At 40.3% G+C, this 20,802-nt stretch overlaps 1 protein-coding gene across 5 annotated transcripts in view; it reads right to left on the bottom strand.

Moving 5' to 3' along the window:
* The window catches only part of CNKSR2 (connector enhancer of kinase suppressor of Ras 2), a 266,721-nt gene extending 256,629 nt beyond the window's left edge, over positions 1-10,092 (bottom strand). For all 5 annotated transcript variants that reach the window (XM_004612236.2, XM_004612237.2, XM_055120826.1 and 2 more), the window contains exon 1: positions 9,895-10,092. In XM_004612236.2, the coding sequence (XP_004612293.1) occupies positions 9,895-9,958 (64 nt within the window). In that variant the 5' untranslated portion in view covers positions 9,959-10,092. The remainder of the gene's footprint in view (positions 1-9,894) is intronic.
* Between the last annotated feature and the right edge of the window lie 10,710 nt (positions 10,093-20,802).

Genomic DNA, 20,802 nt, shown 5'->3' with positions numbered 1-20,802 from the left:
AATATTGAAATTTCAGCATAATTACTTAAGGACAGTATTTTTAAGATTTTTTAATTTTATTTTTATTAAAGCAAATCGTTTACAAAATTATTTATTAAGAACTGTAGACATACAATATTACAGCACCAACCCCACCACCAGTGTCAACTTCCCTCCACCAACGTGGGAGGTTTCCTCCCTTATTCCTCCCATGCTCCCGTCTACTCTCTTGACGGGCACCTTTCTAGGTTCGGTTCTTAAAGTTTGGGTCTCTTGATTTCAGTGTGTTGACTCCGTGGTTTGGATATTTGGCTCAATGATTCCAAAACATCACCTTTGTACCTCAATCCCCTGACCTGGACCCCACTTCCTCTCATCCGTCTCTTAAGATTTTTATTAATAGATAATACTGCAAGTGGAATAACTTCCTGAAAAATGGAATCTCCCACAATTTTTGTTAAGCAAGTTGGAAAAATTAAAATCCGGGTCTTCCAGTGATTTGTCGTAGATAGTACTTGAGAAAACATGTTGCAAGTCCATTTTAAAAATAGAAGATAAAGCTGAAACAAAATTAAAAGTTAAAATTTATAAAAGGGATACTGTTTACAACACTTCGAAAGACATCAATGTGGATTCAATTCTTACCTATCATCTTAAGTCTACCTAAACTACCTACAAAATTCCATGAAGATATTAATGTCAAGTAAATAAAAATTAGCTAAGCTGCACTAGTTTCAAGTATGTTCTCTATACTGATGACACCCATAAGACGATTTCAGGGCGTAGCTTGCCATACTCTCAGGGGCTGTATGGCATGGTTGGCTAAGTTGAACCTCAAGTGTCAACTGAGTTCGATTAGAAGTGGGTGTGAGGCCCTGAGTTCAAGGCTCAGCACTGCAAGGAATAAACAATCTCCAGGTGATATAAAAACATGCCATCCAAGCAAAGTGCTTGGGGAAAAAACTCTAACGCAGAGTTTTTCAAGTGTAGATCATAAGGGGAGGGTCATCATTTCCCCAGAAATATTCCAACAGGTCCAGAGCTAAAAATAGTATTAATAGGGGGAAATGGCATGAGGCTTGGGGATCAACCCAAGGGAGCCACAGGAAGAACAGAAGATTAGGTAGAGGTTGATAAATACTGCTCTAAAGCCATATCCATGTTCAACAAGAAAGCACATGATCAATTGATAATGTCTGCTCTGGGCCAGAGGTGGGATGGAGGCAATACACTAACCACTTTTTTTTGGTCCACGCCTTATCCTGAAACAAATTAAAAGGGCCTGTTAAAAAAAGAAAGAATAATCAGGGAATCAAATGTGTTATACTTGATATCAGTTATGTAACAACACTTTTGTGGTGGCAAAATAGTAATGCATTAATGCCATTGTATCTGGTTTATTTAATAAGTCCTGGTTTTCAAAACAAGTTTATATTGTGACAAAAATATTCAATAGATAAAACACAGAAAAATAAAACAGTAGTTCATGTACTTTAGCAAAATTTAAAAGTCAATGAATTTATGCAAATACCCACAATACCTTCTTCCCTAAAATTGCAAGAGTAATAACATTAAGATAATGAATTAACTATTAGAATGATTGCAATTTAAATAGAAATCGGACAAGAAATTAAAACACATCTCTGAAGTTTAAAACTTTTATTAAATACTTATTTGTAATTCAAATTAAGGCATAGTTGTAACACATTGTTATGTAGTACTAATGAACATTTTAGTCTGAAGATGTTAATTTATTAAGAACAGAAAGGTACAACAACGCTAAGGTCTTAATTTTTTTTACTATTCTGATTTATATTTTAGCTATTCTATATGTGAAGCTAGTGGCATGCTTTATTAGAAAAATATGTAAAATTTGCTTATGAGTGATTATCCAATAGTATATAAATCAGTAAAACCATCATGAGGCATCTGTATTCAACAAGCTGCCATTTTCCGCTTGGCAATTAGGAAGTGTCCTTCAAAAACTAGTGCAGGGGGGGGGGGCTAGAAAAATAGTAAAGCAGGCCGAGTGCTTGCCTCACACGTGGCTGGCAAGGGTTCGACATCAAGTACCCAATATGGTACCTTCGAGCACTGCCAGGAGTTATCACTGAGTACAGAATCAGGAGAGAGTCTTGAACACCACAGAGTATGGCCCCAAAGCAAAAGAGAATTAGTCCAGGAGGCTCAAGATAGTACATCGGGTTAAGATGCTTGCCTTGCTGCCACCAATCCAGGTCATCCCTGGCACGATGATCACTGCCAGAAATGATCCTGGGCACAGAGTTAAGAGTAAGTGCTGAGCACGGCCAGAGTAGTCCACATCTCTCATCCTCCAAAATCACAAAATAAAATAAAATTAATTTTATTCAGTTTCAAATTAATTTATATTATTTTAAAAGTTAATATTAATTTTCTATAATCAGAAAGGGATAGAAAACTATCTAATCAAATACTAATTTAAGATGCATTCATAAACAACTTAATTTTAATTCTGTTAATTAAATGTAAATTTGGCATTAAATATAAAAAAGACAATGGTTCTTATTTAAGCTAAAGTGCTACTTTTCTAATTTATCTTCCAAATGAACAATTAAAGGCTATTTTATTCTCATAACAGAAAAATATATTTTACTTCATCATGTAAGTATAAATATTTCCTTTCTTATAACTTATATACAAAATATATGAGCATATATACTATATATGCTTATAATATATACTGCATATTAAATATATTTATATATTTAATATATTATATATGCTTATATATTACATACAAGCATACGTAAAATATATTTAACCCTATTATATATATTTGTCACTTTTATAAAAAGGAAAGCAAGGCATATTATCAATTTCACTCTACCATGTGTTTCAAAATAGTGCTTTCTAAAAACACCAAAATGAAGAAACAATTACAAACTTTGTATGAAAGCAAAAGATATCTATATGTTTAATTTATAAGTAATGTTTACTATCTTGGCCAAATAAGTAATACCAGCAAACAGTATTCATAGCATAAATATGGAAGTATTATGTCATCACTGAAATCATTAACATTGCCTGACAAAATTAATCTATACTTTGATTTAGATCATTGGATTGGCTAGAGCAACATAAATCTGAAAGTGGTTCAAGTAATCCTACTTCCACTGTGTTCTGGCAAACAATGCACAGACTTGTCATGAAGTATTCATTAGAACAGTAAAAAGAACTTCACATGTATTGTCATTTAGACCAGTAATCTGTGAATCAATTTATTTAATCTTCTACTTCACGAGTATGTCTTTAGTGCCTACTTTTCATCAGGTACATATACTGTAATGCAAAAGATGTGGCCACTGCCCTCATCCAACTAACCATACAAATAAATGTAAAACTAAAACCGGCCAACGGGATACACGGTACCAGGGGAGTACCTAAGGAGAATATGGTGTTATTCGGGGAAGGCTTCTAGGAGACAGGAGGAAAAGTCTGCAATCTGAAGGATGAGGAGGGCCTAGCGGCGTGAAGAAAAGCAGAGAGCATTAATATATATACAGTACAAAGGGCCAGGGGTGGCAAACAGCATTGAAAGGTCGGTATAATCAGCGTCAGGAATAAGACCAACCTTACAGGTAAAAGCCAGGCCGTTGGCTTCACGGACAACATTAAGAACTTTGATTTTAAATCGAAAAGACTGAGACATCATTATTTTCCAGTTGCTGGAAACAAGAATGAGAGGCTACGATAAGGCCGAGTTTATCCTTAAGAGAGTTAAATCAGTTAAGATAGTATTGTTCACACAGCCTTGATTTAGAATATCTTAGTTTGCTCCCTGACATAATGGGAGAGAAAAAGAAATAAAGAAAAAAGAAAAAAAAAGAGAAAAGAGTCATGTGTTTTTCCTAAAGCCAACCAGCAATTCTCAAACTTGTTCACGGATGCATCGGTAATTGCTGAATACCACGGAGCAATTTGGGAAATGCAGCTTTAAACGGCCTGCTGCGAGTCTGGAATTCCTAGTAATCCTCCGGTTTCATCTGTTCCATCATGCCAATTGTGTTTCCTGCCTATGGATATAATACCTGCTTAATATAAAAGTAGCAGAAATCAACACTTTGATTTTTTTGTTCATGCAGTTTCGCCAGTCTCAGAAAAGCCATTTTCAGGAGCAGAGGCCAGGGCATGAAAACCGAATTCACTCGCTGAATGATCCTGTATTGAAGACTCTATTTGCCATCACAGAGAAAGATCCTAAACCCTTAACTTCATAAATGTAAAAGACTTTAGATTCTATTTAAAAGAATTCTTACCTTACCTCCCACCCCTTTTGAAATTAGTAGAGATGATCCACCCTTCCAGCACTCCTTATAGAAGCTAATCCTTCATCTTTCACAGTAAGGCTAAAGTGTATAAAGTGCTGTAGGAAAGTCAAGTAGAAAGCTAAGTCATTGACAACAAATTAAATCCTAATCTGAGGATCGCTGCCATAAGTAAAAGTGATGATTTACCACTGCATTAAAAGCAGCATCATATTTCAAAACCTGCCTTCATTCTTCGTACAAAAATGTGGATCAGTACAATTCTAAACATCCAAAAGTATCATTTTGTTACTGTTTTGTTTTGACTTGAGACCCAATCCAGCACTGGGCGAGGCACTGGGGTTGCTCCTGTCAGCGGAGCATGCAATGTTGAAAGGGATCAAACCTGGGTTTCCAATATGCAAAACAGTTGCCCTGGCACTTTGAATGATCTCCACAGCTCCCAACAACACAATCTTAATGGTGTAATTAATCTTCAAAATAACTCATTTTAACATTATTTCCAAATTATTCCTGAGGAACAGATTTGAAACAGCTGTACCAATTCAATACACATTCACTGTGGGCTTATTTTTGGCAGCCTAAGTTTTATAATGTGGTATTTATTTAAACTCAGGACATGATGAGAGTTATATTGTCTTTGTTAAATGCAGATTTGTTCTTGTACTTTTACGCCACCTACTCACAGCTTCCCCTAACTTTCCCTCAAGAGCCCATCTCTCTCCTTCAGTCAGACAAACCTAGAAACCATCATTCTGGTTTATCACCCCATTTCAACTCTAGAGTTTCTTGCTGTGTCCCTATGTTTAGTATACACGCCTTTTAGAATATGCCATAATAAGATAAACAGCTTGAATTGCTCAAACCTACCTTCCCGATGAATTCCTTCCTGCTTTACTAAAACCACCGTCTTTTCTTTTCACTGGTAGTTGTATATGTAATATAAACTTTCTCCCCCGAATTGGCAAATGTACTTGTTGGTACTTGTTTCTGTCCTGGCATAGGTTTGTCAATGTCACTGGCATCCCTTACAAATACTAATTTTCCCCAAACAGAGAATAATTGATTTAAAACAATCAAGTAATCACTTACATAGAGATGTACTGAGCAAACAACAGCTACGGACCAGAATACATCATCGTATTTCCCCTAATCTGAACTAAATCAGCTTTTCCTTAACAAACAAATGTTAATGACACTATAAATAAAATTATCTTTCTTATGACCTAAAAACTCTACATATAAAAACAAACTTCTATGTGCGAAATGGTAAGAATTTCTGTTCCAAATATGTTGAATCCAAACTAGGAGATTAAAAGTGACTCTCAAGTTCCTGTAATTAAGAGAAAAAACTCTTCAAAGGATTAATTTGACCACATAAGTGTAATGTATTTTTTCTAACAGTATCTACCTTTTGAGTTCATATCAGAAAATCATTTCCAATATCTCTCAAGGCAGTTTGTCTCAAGATTTTGACATTTTCCATCATCTAATTAAGATAAATTTCAACCTCATATCTGGGTCCTATGAGGGGAGAAAATTACTTAAGAGCACTATACTGTCAAAGCTTCTTTACCTTATCAAACACATTCTTCTTTACAGTACTTAACTTTATACTATATTTAATAGAACTTACTGCATCACTGCATTTTCTTCTTTTGTAGGACTATATATAAAATTAATTTTAGCTTTTTAAATTAAAAATCATGTATTTCATTTTCTATCCTCGAGATAGCTAAGTCATTAGGATGGAAATGAGAAGTTAGAAGTGTTCCTTAAAGAAAATAGTTTATGGTTATCAGAAAGAATAGAACAGTTGGTTGTGATATGATCTGAACAGAGGCGGTAGCTTTTATGTTAGCAATCATAAAAATACAAGGGAGCACAGGTAAAAAGAGCTAAATGTATACTGTTGGTTGACTCTGAAAACCGTAATTTTATTTGACTTACAAAAGGATTAACATCACCAGAAAAATATCATGGCAGGAACTGGACCTAGGAAATAACATTAGTCCTATGGGTAATTTGAGAGCGTCAGAGTTGGAAAGGGTGGAAGAAGGAAACTGGACTTACTTGGTGTGAACTGGATATGAAAAATTAATGACAAGGTTACTAGCAGAATCCCTAAAACGTTCAGATTTTATGTTATATTTCAGCAGAGAAAACAGCAGATACAAACACCTCCCGATTATGAAGTATTTCAATGTCATGCAAGTGAAAAGAAAGGAGCTGAGAAAGGTGCTAACAAGTAACAGGCTGAAAAAAGTCTAGAAACCTCCACTGACCTGATTTTTCCCTATAGATTTTTCCAATAACTGCTCTTTTTTATTTACTGTATAATGCTTTAGGTTTTAAAACTTGCCCAAACTTCAGAAATATAGATGCAATTTTCAATCAGAAAAGGTTGGTTTTAAATGCTAAAATGGTATTTGATTTTCTAAAAAATATTTTTATAAAATTAATTTCAAAGGTTTGTAGAATATATTTTCAAACAGCCTGAAGTACTAGCAGGATTATCTGGCATGTAATGGCTTATTTTACTGACTCGTAAGAAGTTCATATATTTGCTGGAACTAAAAATGGCAAAATGGCAATATCATATCAAATAATTCTCATCAGTGAAAAATTCAGTGAGGTTGGATTTTATAGTGACATTGGGGTGAGTAAAAAATGCTACTTATTTTTCACAAATAATATATAAATTTTGTGTCTTCTTCAAATAAATTTTCATGAAAAGTAAAAAATCAAAGTGAACTGCAATGTATAAATAATTATCCATAAGTTATTTTGAATATAAGCTATCAAATCTTAATAATCCCCTTAGCATCTTTACCTCCTTATTTCCCTCTCTATTGAATTTTATGGCTGCATCTAAAAATTGGCTGGAATATATATATATATATATATATATATATATATACACACACGCCCATACTGTTATATGGTTAATGGTTCCTCTTCTCTTTAGTAAAAAGAAAAAAATACTCTAGAAGGAACTTAAAGCATACACCTTACCGAACAGTTATAAATTTTTTTTATTGTGATAGCATATGCTATGTGCTTTAAATGTTAAAGACGGTGAAGTAGCCTTATGCTTTGTAGAACTCCCAAAATGTTGCATTTCTTCAAAAGTCCTGTTCGGTCCTTGTTATTGTCTTTACCACACTACGCAACAATAATTCTAAGTGATGCCCAGCTATTTCAAAGTGACACCCTAAGTCAGCTGCCTTTTGAACATTACTGCATCTTTTATGTGCAAAAGTATAAAAAAGGGTCAAAAGTCCTTTTTTTTTTGTAATCTTCAGTAAAGTTTATCTGTGAAAATGGATGAGGGAGGGGAAAATTAAAGTGAATTACTAAATTACAGGGTGAGGGAATCCTTGTTTCATCAAAGTAATTTTAAAATCTGATCTTCTAATAATATCTCAAATCAAATTTCTATGAATTTAGTGGAAATTTCAACAGTTGACAGTTTGGGTCTCGAAATGAAATGACGGCATCAGTTATTGTCCTCCAGTCTAAAGAGCACGAAGATACACAAATTCTATCTTGGTTATGTCACCGGGCTTTTTCAATAGCCCAAAAATGCATCACCAACAGGTATGAAAATAAGTTATTCCACGGATATATTAAAATCATTTAAATTCACAGCCAAGGCTGTTGGCCTACGCTCAAAGATGCTGCTGCATTTTAGGCTGAGGTGATTTTTTTTAAAAGGACTGGTGTCCTGGAAAAATGAGTAATTCCTGTCTGTGTTGTGTTTTACTTGCTTCAGTGGACCTAAACGGGAGAGAGGGGAACAAGTGCAGAATTCCAGTGAGGGTGTGGAGGTGGCAGGGAAGAAGGTACGCAGCAGTCTCACGCCATGGGACTGTGAGAGATGTGTCCGTGTCCCTGCAGGTAATCGGACTCCCAGTGGAGCCAGGGCAGCTTTCCTTTACGCATTTCGGCGACAGACGCAACTCAACTCAAGTAACCCTTTAAGCAATTTCAAAGAAAGGGCTTTAATTCAGCTTTCCTGTTCCTGCTCCACTTTGGCTTGCTCTTGCGTGAGCAAGAGGCAAGATGGATATTTTTTTTTCTATCTAACAATCCGGGGAGAGAGAAGGGTGGGCATCCAGAAAAGAGGGCTTTCAGCAGCAGATATGAAAAGAGAAGAAAGGGAAAAGGTGAGGCTCCCGCAGGACTCTTAGTCACGGCCCTCCTGGCATCTTAGCACAATGCCCCGCAAGCAGGGGGCATTTGATAAATAATGAATTCGATTTAATTCAATTCACTTTCCTTTGCACTTTGCAGTTACAAAGCACTTTCCCCATACTAGAAAAGAAAAACCAAGTCAAGGAGGAATAAAGGGGCAAATAAGGGAATAAAAGGAAAGCAAATGGGGAAGAAGCTGAAAAGGTTCCATTGAAGAAGCCGACAAAATGAGTTTGTTCCTGCGGTACTCACCCTCCCTCTGCCCATTCTAAGAGTACTGTAAATCTGGGGCTCGGAAAGCCGGCTAGCTACAGCAAGCGCTGAAAGGGGGGCTCCGTCATCGGCAGGAACGGGCATTTTTGGCCAAGGCTGAGCCTTCGTCCTCGGACACATCGAGCTCGAGTTTGTGCCTGGGAACACAGGCAAAACTGACATCTCCCAACTGCGATCGAGAAGCTCTCATCGCATCCCATCCATTTCGCCGGAGTTTCCCCGATTGTGGAAATCTTGGGGACGAAGGGCTGGAGTGGGGGGGGATAGCAGGCGTGAGAAAGGGGGCCCTCTATAGGCCCCTTAACTCAGACAACAGAGGGAGAGAGCGAGGCGGGCAAGTCCAGCCGGAGACCGGAGGAAAAAGCCCGCGTTTGCGGCTGCAAGGGAGAGCGTCCCGAACTACGGGTCATTAAAAACTGCCCGGGGCAGGGGTGGGGGCTGGGGAAACCTTCGAGGTGTTAGAAACGCGGCAGTCTGGAATGCGCATCACTTGAATGCGCTTGGCACCCAGCCGCTACCAAAAACTTGACGTCCGAAGCCTCCAGCAGCCCGAGAAGCTGGCAGAGGACGCCCGGGGGTGCGAGGAGGTGGGGGGGAGGGATGCGCAGGACCGAGCCCGCGGGCGCCGCGCGGGGTCCCAGGGGAAGAAGCGCTTCTCCCTCCAAGTAGCGCGTCCCCTCCCCGCCAGAATCCTCCGTCGGACAGGGGGATGGAGCGGAGGGGGGGAGCGGGGGAACCCCCCCAGCTTCCAACCCGAGTGGCGACGTGCCGACCCCATTCTGTAGGCTTAAAAGTTGCCAGGAGAGTTGGCGCGGGAAATTGTACCTGGCGGGCAGCCGCGGCCGCCCAGGGGGCGTCAGGTTTCCCAGGAACAAAGGGGCCCGGGCAGGGGCGCCCCGGCGGGCGCAGCCCCCGTCTCCGGGTGGGGGGGGGCTCCTTCCCGCGCGGGCCCCGCCGTCCCGGGGTAGGGGGGCGCCGGGATGCGCCCGGCTTTCCCCACCCGCGGGCGTCCCCCGCCCTCCACCGCGTCGGCCCCGCAGCAGCGCGCCCGCTTCCCGCGCCCCGGGGCCGGGGCAGCCCCGGGCCGGGAGACAATGGGCGCCGGGAGCCGCGCGCGGGGGGCGCCGAGGGCATTTACCTTTCATCCAGTCCACCACCTGGCTCGGAGACCATTTGCTCACGGGTTCCATGATGAGCGCCATGGGCAGGGGCCGCGGGGCGCGGGGCGCGGCGCTCCGCGACGAGGGACACTCGGCAGCCCGCGCCGCCCTCGGGTGCGGTCCCCGGCCGGCCGCCGCGTCGCGGGGCGGGCGGCGCGGAGAAGGCGGCTTTTGTCTGTCGGCGCCCGCGTCGGCGGCGGCGGCGTCCCCGAGCCCCGGGCGGGCAGCGGCGGCGGCGGCGGCGGCGGCAGCGGCGACGGGGAGGGAAACGCGTCGGTTCAGCTTGGTCTCTCCGGAGGCGGCGGCCGCGGCGGTCGCGGCGCTGCCGCTACGCTCGGGGGCTCCGTCCGTCCCGCGGCTTCAGTTCATGGCTCGGGCCGCCGGGGGCTGGCGGGGGGTGGGGTGGTGGTCGCGGCGCCCAGCGGAGTCGCCGCCGCCGCCGCCGCCGCCGCCGCCGCCGCCGCCCGCCTCGAGGCCAACTTGCCCGCTCGCGTCGCGCGCGGGACTGAAGCCCTCGCACGAGCAGCTGCTTTGGCGGAAATGACGAGGGGCCTCCCGCCACCCAAAATATCTCTCCGCAGCCCTCGGGTGCGGGGCGCGCGCCGAGCCCCCCGCCCGCGCGCTGCCGAGCGGGCCCGCCCCCAGGGCCGACGGCCGGCGCCAGGCGCGTGCGCGTGCGCGCGCCGCACGAGGCCCCCAGCCCCGGCTCGCGGGCGGGCGCGCTCGGGCAGGTGCGGGGGGCGCCGGGGAAGGGGGGGGGGCGCGCCGCGCCCGAGGACTCAGCCCCGGCTCGGCTGACCGGGCCGCGGGGACGGTGCTGCCCAGGGACCCTCCGAGGGCACCGGGCGGCCGGACGGGGCTCCCACCAGTTGAACCACCTTGAGGCCGCGGGGGCCGCTACCTGCCGCCCACCCACCCACCCCCGCCCCCGTCGGAGGACCCCGAGGAGCTGGCGGCAACCCCCCCGCCCAACCCTCCCACGGCGGGAACCCGGGCTTCCCTCGCGCCCGCCCGCCCGCCCTGCGGCTGAGTGGGCTCCCAGGTGATCCCCGAGCCCCGCGTCGGCCCGCGGAGCCGGAGGCGGGGATGCCGCGGCCGGGAGCCGGGGCCCCGGCAGCCGGAGACGCAGCGATGACGAGGCAGGAGGCCCGGGGCTGTCGGACCGCCCCTGGGGCTGCACCGGCCGGGGAAGTCGGGCGCGGAGCCCGGAGCCCGCGAGCGCGGCCGCCGAGATCCCGAGACAGGTTCGGCTCCCACGTGCCTCGGAAGGGCTCCCCGGTGGGTCTCGAGCCAACTCCGCGCCCGGCCCGCCGGGCCTGGGCTGTCGTAGGGGATGCCCTTTTGTGTGCCGAGCCGCTCGCACAAGTACCGGAGGGGAACCCTGGGGCTTAAAAGGAGTGACCCTTTGTACCCAAAACGCTTCTCCCTAACTCACTCGCGACCGACCGCCGGCTACTTTACAAGCCTTAAGGAAAAAAAGACATTTTGCCTCTTGAAACCAGAGATAATTCCTCCTATAAAGTGTAGACGCGGACCCTCTACCACCTTTATGGCTGTTTTTCTCCTTAAATAGCTCCACTGAAATAAAGAGGCACTGACTTCACTTCTCTAAGCCTTTTCAGTCAAGTCCGTAGGTTTTGCCAAGTTTCTTGTGACCCATTTTCATTAGTTCAATTCTATAAGATACAGAACAGCCGTTCTCTATTGACTTGACTTCACACACGTACACACACACACAGTGCTGGAACCACAGTTATTAAAAGATGTTGATTTTACCCAGGCTAGTGATACCAGTCAAGTAAAAATAATGGCCTGTCGAAATAATGATGACACTAATAATCCAAACTTGAAAGTATATGAGAACTTTTGGGAAAAAAAAAACACAGATTTTCTAGACGAATTTTCCCGCGCAGGACACAATCCACATCATGGTTGTGTTTTACAATTTTCTTGGCTGAGTAGCTATAGAAAGTATTGGATTATGAAGAACTAACATGGCAGTTAAGTCTCCGAACTTAGTATTTCTAGCAAAGGTCATTTCCAGCACCAGTGAATCATAGAGTGGATTTATGTTGGAAATGGAATTTTTATATTTTATGAATCATTAGACGTTGCAAAGGGAAGTGTTAAAAGTAATTTCATTAAAATAATACCAGAAAGCTAGGTGTGTGGCTCAGTGGCAGAATTTGTATCTTGCTGATGTGAGGCCCTGACGCCCTAGGTTTGAACCTCTACACTAAGAAAAGGAAAAAAAAAACAACTAATCATCTAATTCATTGAGCGCGATGCTAAGAACTTAAAAACATTTTATCCCTCAAAAGAGCTCTGTCAACCATTAGCCAAATTTTAGAGATGAGGAAACCTTGGCTGTACTATTTACTTCCTTTCCCCAAATTCTGTGACATGCAAACTCTGAATAAATGTGGAATAAATTAATGAGAAGGCTTCAGAAGGTTAAACAATTTGTATGAGGTTGTGATGTGTGACTGTAATGCACAGTTAAGAATAACACAAGATACACTTTTTCAAAACTAGAAAGTTTGTGTTCACAAAATTGGCCTATGGAAGGGCAAGGGTCATTGAATATGAATTGAATGTCTCATAAGGTAGTTGACAACAGAAGAGTGTAAGAGTCACCATGAGTGCTCTTGACTAATATTTAACCAGCAACTGTGAGAATGAGGGAAATAATCAAATTTGTCTGAAACCTCACACTGCTTTTAGAGACTTACTTGGTTCGCATGGCAAGCACCCGGACTATATCTCATATTTAAAGCAAATTCAAAGTGAAGTATAATTTTTGTAACAAATGGGATATCAATCAGATATCAGTCATTTACCAGAAAATGGTAAATATAAAGGTGATAAAAATTTCTGGGGAAAGGCCACTATCAAAAAAGAATGGGAATAAGGATTTAGAAAATCCTATGTCAGAATTAAGTTGTACATTTCTCCATATATATGCTATAGTAAGGAATTTAGTCCAGTCCCATAAGAAAGCTATAAAATAATTGTAACAAATAAGTCATTGTCATTGTCATCCCATGCGCATCAATTTGCTCGAGCGGGCACCAGTAATGTCTCTCATTGTGAGACTTATTGTTATTGTTTTTGGCATATCCAATACGCCATGGGTAGCTTGCCAGGCTCTGCTGTGCAGGAAGCTATGCTCTCGGTAGCTTGCCGACGGGCGGAGGAATTGAACACGGGTCAGCCACGTGAAAGGCGAACACCCTACCACTATGCTGTCGCTCCAGACTGTAACAAGAATGGACCAAAATGCATGTGTAGAGTTCTGCTAATAGAACTCACCAAGGTCTCAGGTCTTTGTCCTAAATTGCTTTTCCTGAATTAAAAAAAAAATCATGTACTTTCACACTGATGCTTTTGTGTTTGGGGGGGGGGTAGATACCCAGTAGCAGAATAGCAGGGTCCAATGGAAGTTCTGTTCTAAAATTTTTGAGAAGTCTCCAATTCATTTTCCAAAGAAGTCAAAGCAATCAATGATCTCAATAATAATAGGAACAATACGTGTTATTTTATTTGCCACATCCCTGCCAACGCTGTTTCCAGACTTTTTGACATAGACCATTCTCTCTTGGTATATTAGATACTTCTTTGTCATTTGGATTTTCATTTCTCTGATAATCAGTGGTGATGAATATTCTGTTCATTTGCCTGCTAGCCATATTTATCTAATCCTTGAGAAGTTGTCTGTTAATCTCTGCCAATTATTGATGGTGTTGGTCATGGGTTTTTTGTTGTTGAACTTTGAAAGCGCTTTATGTATCATGGAAATGAACATTTTGTCTGAATTGTGTGAAAATATTTTCTTCCAATGACAGGGTACCTTCATTCTAGGCTTCTTTTCTTTTGGGGTACACACACTTCTGTTTGTGTATTCAAATTTGTTCCTGCTTTTGTTTTCTTTGCCAGTTGTGTCATATCATTGAAGAGTCTTCTGAGGTAAAGATATTGGAGAATTCTGTCTCTGTTTTTCTCAGTGTATTTTATAGAGTCAGAATTGATATCAAGGCCTTTAATGCATTTTGAATTAATCGTTGTCTATGGAGTGAGGAAGGGTCTAGTTTAATTTTTTTTGCATGTGGTAATCCAGTTTTCCAAGCACCATTTGTTAAAGTGGCTCTACTCATCCCACATCATGAACCTAGGTGTTCGTCATTTGTTTTGTGATACAGAAGCGTCTTAGTTTGATGTAATCCCACTTGTTTATCCGTTGCTTGGGCAATGGCATTGAATCATTGAACATAACTCTCATTTCAATAGCATGGAGTGTTCTACCTATGTTTTTCTCAATGTAATTTATGGGCTCAGGTCTGATAGTGAGGCAGTTAGCCCATTTTTATTTAACTTTTGTGAAATATCTTGAATTCTTCTTTTTTTGCATGTAACTGACCATTTATACCAGCAGCATTATTAAAGAGGCTTTCCTTGCACCACTTCATACTTTTCTCTCCTGTATAAAAAATAAGCTGTATCTATAACTGAAGTTATGTATCTGGATTCTCAATTCTTTTCCATTCTTCTGAGAATTTGTTTTATAGCAGCACCACACTGTTTGGATTACTAGTGCTTGATAGTTTATTTTGAATTGAGAAAAGAATAGCTTCCCATCTTCTTTTATTCCTAGAATTGCTTTCGCTATTGGGGGACTTTACTACTCTACGTTAATTTCAAAAGTATTTGATATATGTCTTTAAATTTTTCATGGATATTTTTATAGCAACTGAATTGAATCTGCATAATGTTTGGTATGATTATCATTTCCACAATGTTGATACTTCTAGTCCATGAACAGCAGATTTTGCTTCATTTCTCTGCATTCTCTTTTCTTTCTCTTAATAGTGTTTTATGATCTTATTTGAATAATTCTTTCATCCCCTGTTAAGCTGATTCCGAGGTACTTGATTTTCTGAGGCACAATTATGAGGAGGATTGATTTTTTTAACCTTTCTCTCTACCACTTAATTATTTGAGTATAGAGAAACCATGAACTTAAGCTTTTTGATTTAGTAACCTGCCACAGTACTGTACTTGCCCATTGTTTCTTGAACTTATTTGTAGAGTTTTTAGTGATTTCTAAGTGTAATAACATGTCATCTGCAAATAGTAAGAGTCTGACTTCTGTTTTTCTGATATGAATGCCAGTAATATATGTTTTCCTTTCCTAATCTCTATGGCAAGTACTTCCAGTACTATGTTGAAAGGTAGTGGTGTGAGTGAGAAATCTTGTCTTGTGTCTTGTTTTAAAGGTAAGTCTTTCAGTTTTTCACCACTGAGTATAACATTTGCTATGGGCTTGTGGTAAGTAGCTTTAACTTCCTTCAACCCTCATTGTTGGTAGTTTTTATCATGAATGTGTATTGGACTTTTCAAATGCTTTCTCTCTATTGATATAATCATATGATTTTAAATTTTTCATTGTACTGATGTGTACTACATTGATTGGCTTGAATATATTAAATTATTCTTGCTTCTCTTGGATGAATCCTACTTAGTCATGGTATATGATATTTTTTGACATATTGTTGGATTCTCTGTGAAAGTTTTGTTGAGGATCTTTGTTTTCATTAGGGATATAGTTTTGTAGTTTTTCTTTTCTGTGAACTATCTATCAGGTTTTGTTATTAGTGTGATGTTTGTCTCCTGGAAATTGTGATAATTCCTATTCCTTCAGCTTTCTGAAAGAGACTGAAAAGAGTTCTGAGTAGGTTTTCTTTAAAGGTTTGGAAGAACTCCTTAGTAAACCCATCTGGGCCTGGACTTTTGTTTTGGGGAAGAATTTGATTAACATTTTTATTTCCTCAGTGGTAATTAGCCTGATTAGATGCTCTGTTTCTTCTTGGTTTAACCTTGACAAGTTATAGAGGTCCAAAAATTTATCCATTTTTCTAGGTTCTCCCATTTTGTAGCATAAAAGTTTTTAAAGCAGTAAATGATAATATTTTTATTTCTGTGGTATTTGTTTTGACACCTTCATTTTTTAATTTGGTTTACTAGATTTTTTTTTTTGCTTTTTGGGTTACACCCGGTGATGCACAGTGGTTACTTCTGGCTCTGCACTCAGGAATTACCCCTGGCGGTGCTCAGGGGACCATATGGGATGCTGGGAATTGAACCCGGGTCGGCTGGGTGGAAGGCAAACGCCCTACCTGCTGTGCTATTGCTCCAGCCCCTTCTTTGTATTTCTTTATGAGTTTTATTCATGGGTTGTCAATCTTCTTCCCCCCCCCCCCGAAAAGAACTAGCACCTGGTTTCATTGATCTGTTCGGTGGGGGTTGGGGGGAAGTTGTTCCATTTCATTAATTTCTGCTCTAAGTTTTATTTCCTTACTTCTGCATGCTTTGGGTTCCTTTGTACAAGTCTTTTTCTAGCTGCCTAAGATGATCAGTTTTGTTATTTTTTCTGGGGGCTTTCTCCCTCCCGAATGAATGCTTGCATTGCTAACTTTCCTCTTAATGGGACTTTTACTTTTTCCATGAATTCTGGTACTCCTGTCTTTTTTCTCATTTGTTTCCAGAAATCTTTTGATTTCCTCTCTGACTTCCTTTTGATCCTCTGTCTCTTTATTAATGAGTGAATTGTTTAATTTCAAAGAGTTTGAGTTTTTTCCCTATTTCTGTCTGTGATTAATCTCTGCCTCATGGCCTGAGATTTTGGCTGATACAGTTTCTTTCCTCTTGATTTTATGGAGGCATGTTTTCTGACTCAGAATGTGATCTCTCTTGGAGAATGTCGCATGACCATTGGAATAAAATGTATATTCAACTTTGGGGAGATGAAGAGCTATTCATATATAACAGCTAATTCGGTCTCTTCCATTTCATCCTTTAAAGCCAGTGTTTGCTTGTTGAGTTTTAGTCTAGTTAATCTATATACAAGTGATAGAGCAGTGTTGATGTCTCTATGGATATACTATTGATATACTGATATATTGATATTCTCACTTTATAAGTCAACTATAAATCTTAAGGAAGCTCCTTTGCATATAATTTCCTTCCTTCAGTGTTCTCTTTTTATCTTTAATTTTTTTTTACTTTTTGGGTCACACCCGGCGATGTTCAGGGGTTACTCCTGGCTTTGCACTCAGGAATTACTCCTGGCAGTGCTCGGGGGACCATATGGGATGTTGGGAATCGAACCCGGGTCAGCTGCTTGCAAGGCAAACGCCCTACCCACTGTGCTGTCGCTCCAGCCCCCTTATCTTTGATTTCTGTCATTATTACTTTGGATGTGTCTTAGAGTATTTTTATTCTAATCTCTTTTGACTGATACACTTGAGATTTATGATTTTGAATGTATGTAGTGTCCAATGCTGGGAGCGTCTCAGCTAGGATTTTCTTTGACTAATTAATTTTTTATTAAAATTTCCTTCTTTTTTCCACAGGGAATCCGTTCATTCTTAAGTTGTTCCTGTAGAGCTCATCCTATAATTCTTCTGTGTGCTGGTTGTTTATTCTGAGTCTTTTACCCATCTTCTCTTTATTTTTTTTGAGGTTTTGTGCCTCGCATCTTAAAGCTCAATGCGTTAATCCTCAGCTGCTTTTACTCTGTTGCCAAGAGCTTCAATTGAATTACTTACTTTCCTTTAAAAATTGAATTTAATCAAAGAGCTGTGATTTACAAAGCTATTGATAGTTTAGTTTTAGGCATAGATATTTCCACACCAATACCACCACCAGTGTTCCTATATTCCACCTTCACCTTCTTGCCTGACTTTCAACTTTACAGGTGCATTACAAAGTTTCTGTGGTTGCAGCTTAGATCTCATGAATTCAGTGTTGTTGTATCTGTGTATCTGTAACTTCCAGTTCCAACAATGTTGCAGCAAATTATGTGATTTCATCATTCCTTGCAGCTGCATAGTATTCCATTGTGATTATACACAACATCTTCATCATTCATCCATCTATTACTGGACACCTAGGCATATTTCATATCTTAGTTATTCTACTGAGTACTTCACTGAAAAATGGTGTGCATATGTCCTTTTGAGAGAGTTTTTATGTGCTGGAATTGAGCATCATATGGCAGTTCAATTCTAAGTTTATTGAGAGTTCACCATATTGTTTTCCACAATGGTTATACCAGGCAATATTCCCTTTAGCAGGGGATGAGATTTCCTTTTTTACCACATCCTTAACAATATATATTGTTCCTATTGTTTTTAATATATGCTATTCTCATCATTCTCATTGATGTGAGGTGGTATCTTATTGTCGTCATGATTTGGATTTCTCTGATGATAAGTGATGCTGACTAGTTTTTCATGTACATAGTGTCCATCCACCTGTCTTCCTCTGAGAAGTGTCTGTTCATTTCCTCTCCCCATTTTTGATTGGGTTTTTGAATTTTTTTGGTTGATCTGTGTGAATACTTTATATACCTGAGATAGTACACTTTTATCTGATGTGCTGAATGCAAATATTTTTCCCATTCAGTTAGCTGTCTTTTAGTTTTAGACTGTTTTTTTGCCATGCATAAAGTCTTTAATTTTATGTAGTCCAATTTGTTTATTTTTTTATTTTGTTGCCTTTGTCAGTTGTATAAGATCATCGAAGAAGATCCTTTAAAGTCCAAATCTTGAAGCATTCTGTCTATATTTTCTTCAGTGTACTTTATACTTTCTTGTCAGATCTCAAGGTTTTTGATCCACTTTGTCCACTTTGAATTGACTTTTTTGTAAGGTTTGTAAGATATGGATCCAGCTTTAATTTCTTACATGTAGTTATGCAGTTTTCCTAGCATTACTTGTTAAAAAGACTATCTTTATTTCATTTCACCTTCTCAGCTCCCTTAATATAAATTAACTATACATATATATGGGGTTTTGTCATTGGACATTCGATTTTGACCCACTGATCAGAAAGCCTATTTTTATTCTAGTGCCATGAGTTTTTTATCATTATATATTAATTATAATATAATTAATTATATGATATAATAATAAATTGTATTATATAATAATTATATAATTAATTAAAATATATTATATAATAAGGAGCCTTATTATAAAGCTATTATGATCAAAACCACATGGTATTAGAATAAAGATAGGCCCACTGATCAGTGGGTCAAAATAGGATTGTCAGAACACTAGGTGAAGGACAACCATGTGAGCAAGCGAAGTTCCAAAAAGGATTCAGCACAATCGACCATATCCACACGGTGACCAAGTTCATTGAGGTTTTATGAGAGTTCAAGATGCATCTCTGTCTAGCGTTCATCGATTTAAAGAAGGCCTTTGTCTTTGAAATTTGTTGTTGTTGTTGTTCCTTCTACTATTTTTGAAATTTGTTGTTGTTGTTGTTGTCTCTTCTCCAGATCTTTGAGATGCGTGTTTAGGTTGCTGATTTGGGCTTTTATTCTTTCTTAATGTAGGTCTATATTACTATGAATTTCCCCCTAACTACAGCTTTTGCTGTATCCCATAGATTCTGGTAATGTGTGTGTTCATTCTCATTAGGTTCAAGGAATCTTTTTATGTATTCCTTGATTTCCTCATGGATCCAATTATTTGGCAGTGTTTTCTTCAGCTTCTGTGTGCTGAAAGTTTTCCCCATATTTTTTCTGCAGTTAATTTCTACTTTCATGGCACTGTGGTCTGAGAAGGTAATTTGTACAATTTCTACATTTGTAAACTTATGTATGTTTGAATTATATCTTAATATGTTATCTATCCTAGAGAATTCCATGTGCAGTAGAGAACAATATTGTATTCTTGTTTTGGAAGAGGCAGAGCTCTTTATGTGTCCAGCAGTACCAGTTCTTTCAGCTCCTCATTTAGGCCTCAAGTCTCTTTACTGATATTCTGTCTAATTGATCAGTTTAGTAGCATAAAGGATGTGCTGAGTCTTGCAATACTATTGTGTTTCTGTCAATGTGTTTACTTGGGTGTGTGAGGAGAAGCTTTATAAACTTTGCCTAGCCTTCATTTGGTGCATAAATATTGATGACAATATTTCATGACCTATTGTTCCCCTGACCAATAAGTAGTGTCCATCATTGTCTCTAATTACTTTCTTTACATTGAACAGAATTTGGTCTGGTATAAGTACGGGTGTGTCCCAGTTCTTTTTTGGTCTTTCATTTTCTTGTATGATTGTTTTCCATCCTTTTACTCTGAATCTGTACTTATCCTGTGAGTTTCTGTGTGCTGCCTATAAGCATCAAATAGATGTATTTTCTTTCCTGATCCATATAGCTACTCTTTGCATTTGTATAGGGGAATTTACTCCATTGACATTCAGAGAAATTGCTGACTAAAGGGGCATTGTCATTTGTATATGTGTATGTTATGTAATCTAGTTGTTTTTTCAGAAGTCTGTTTTTTATAATTGGCCTTTCTATAAATCTTGCAGGATTGGTTTAGTTGTCTCAGGTGCTTCCAGCTGTTGTTTATCTGAAAAGATTCTTTTCACTCTCTCAAGTCTAAATAATGGCTTTGCTGTGTAGTGAACTGTAGACTGGAAGTGTTTTTCATTCAGTACTTTGAATATGTTATTCCACTTTTTTCTGGCTTGTAAGATGTCATGTGGAACGTCCATTGTGATTCTTTGTTGTTTCCCTTATATTTGAGGGTTTTCTTCTCTTTCATTGCTTTAAATAGTCTTTTGATTTTACCATTTTGAACACCATGTGTCTTGGTGTTCCTTTGAGTCTATTCTGTTTGGAACTATTTGAGTCTTTTGGAATCTCTCTCAAGATATCAGGAAAGTTCTAAGTTATTATTTCTTTGACCAGCTGTTATTCCCCATTACTTTTCTCTTTCTCTGGTATTCCTATGATTCGAAGATTATTCCTATTGCTATTATCCACCATAAATCTTGCATCTCTTTCACTTGTTTAATTTTGTCTACTTTTT

The sequence above is a fragment of the Sorex araneus genome, chromosome X (genome assembly GCF_027595985.1).
Source record: "Sorex araneus isolate mSorAra2 chromosome X, mSorAra2.pri, whole genome shotgun sequence".
NCBI classification, from domain to species: Eukaryota; Metazoa; Chordata; class Mammalia; order Eulipotyphla; family Soricidae; genus Sorex; species Sorex araneus.
This window is presented reverse-complemented; position numbering and strand designations above follow the sequence as displayed.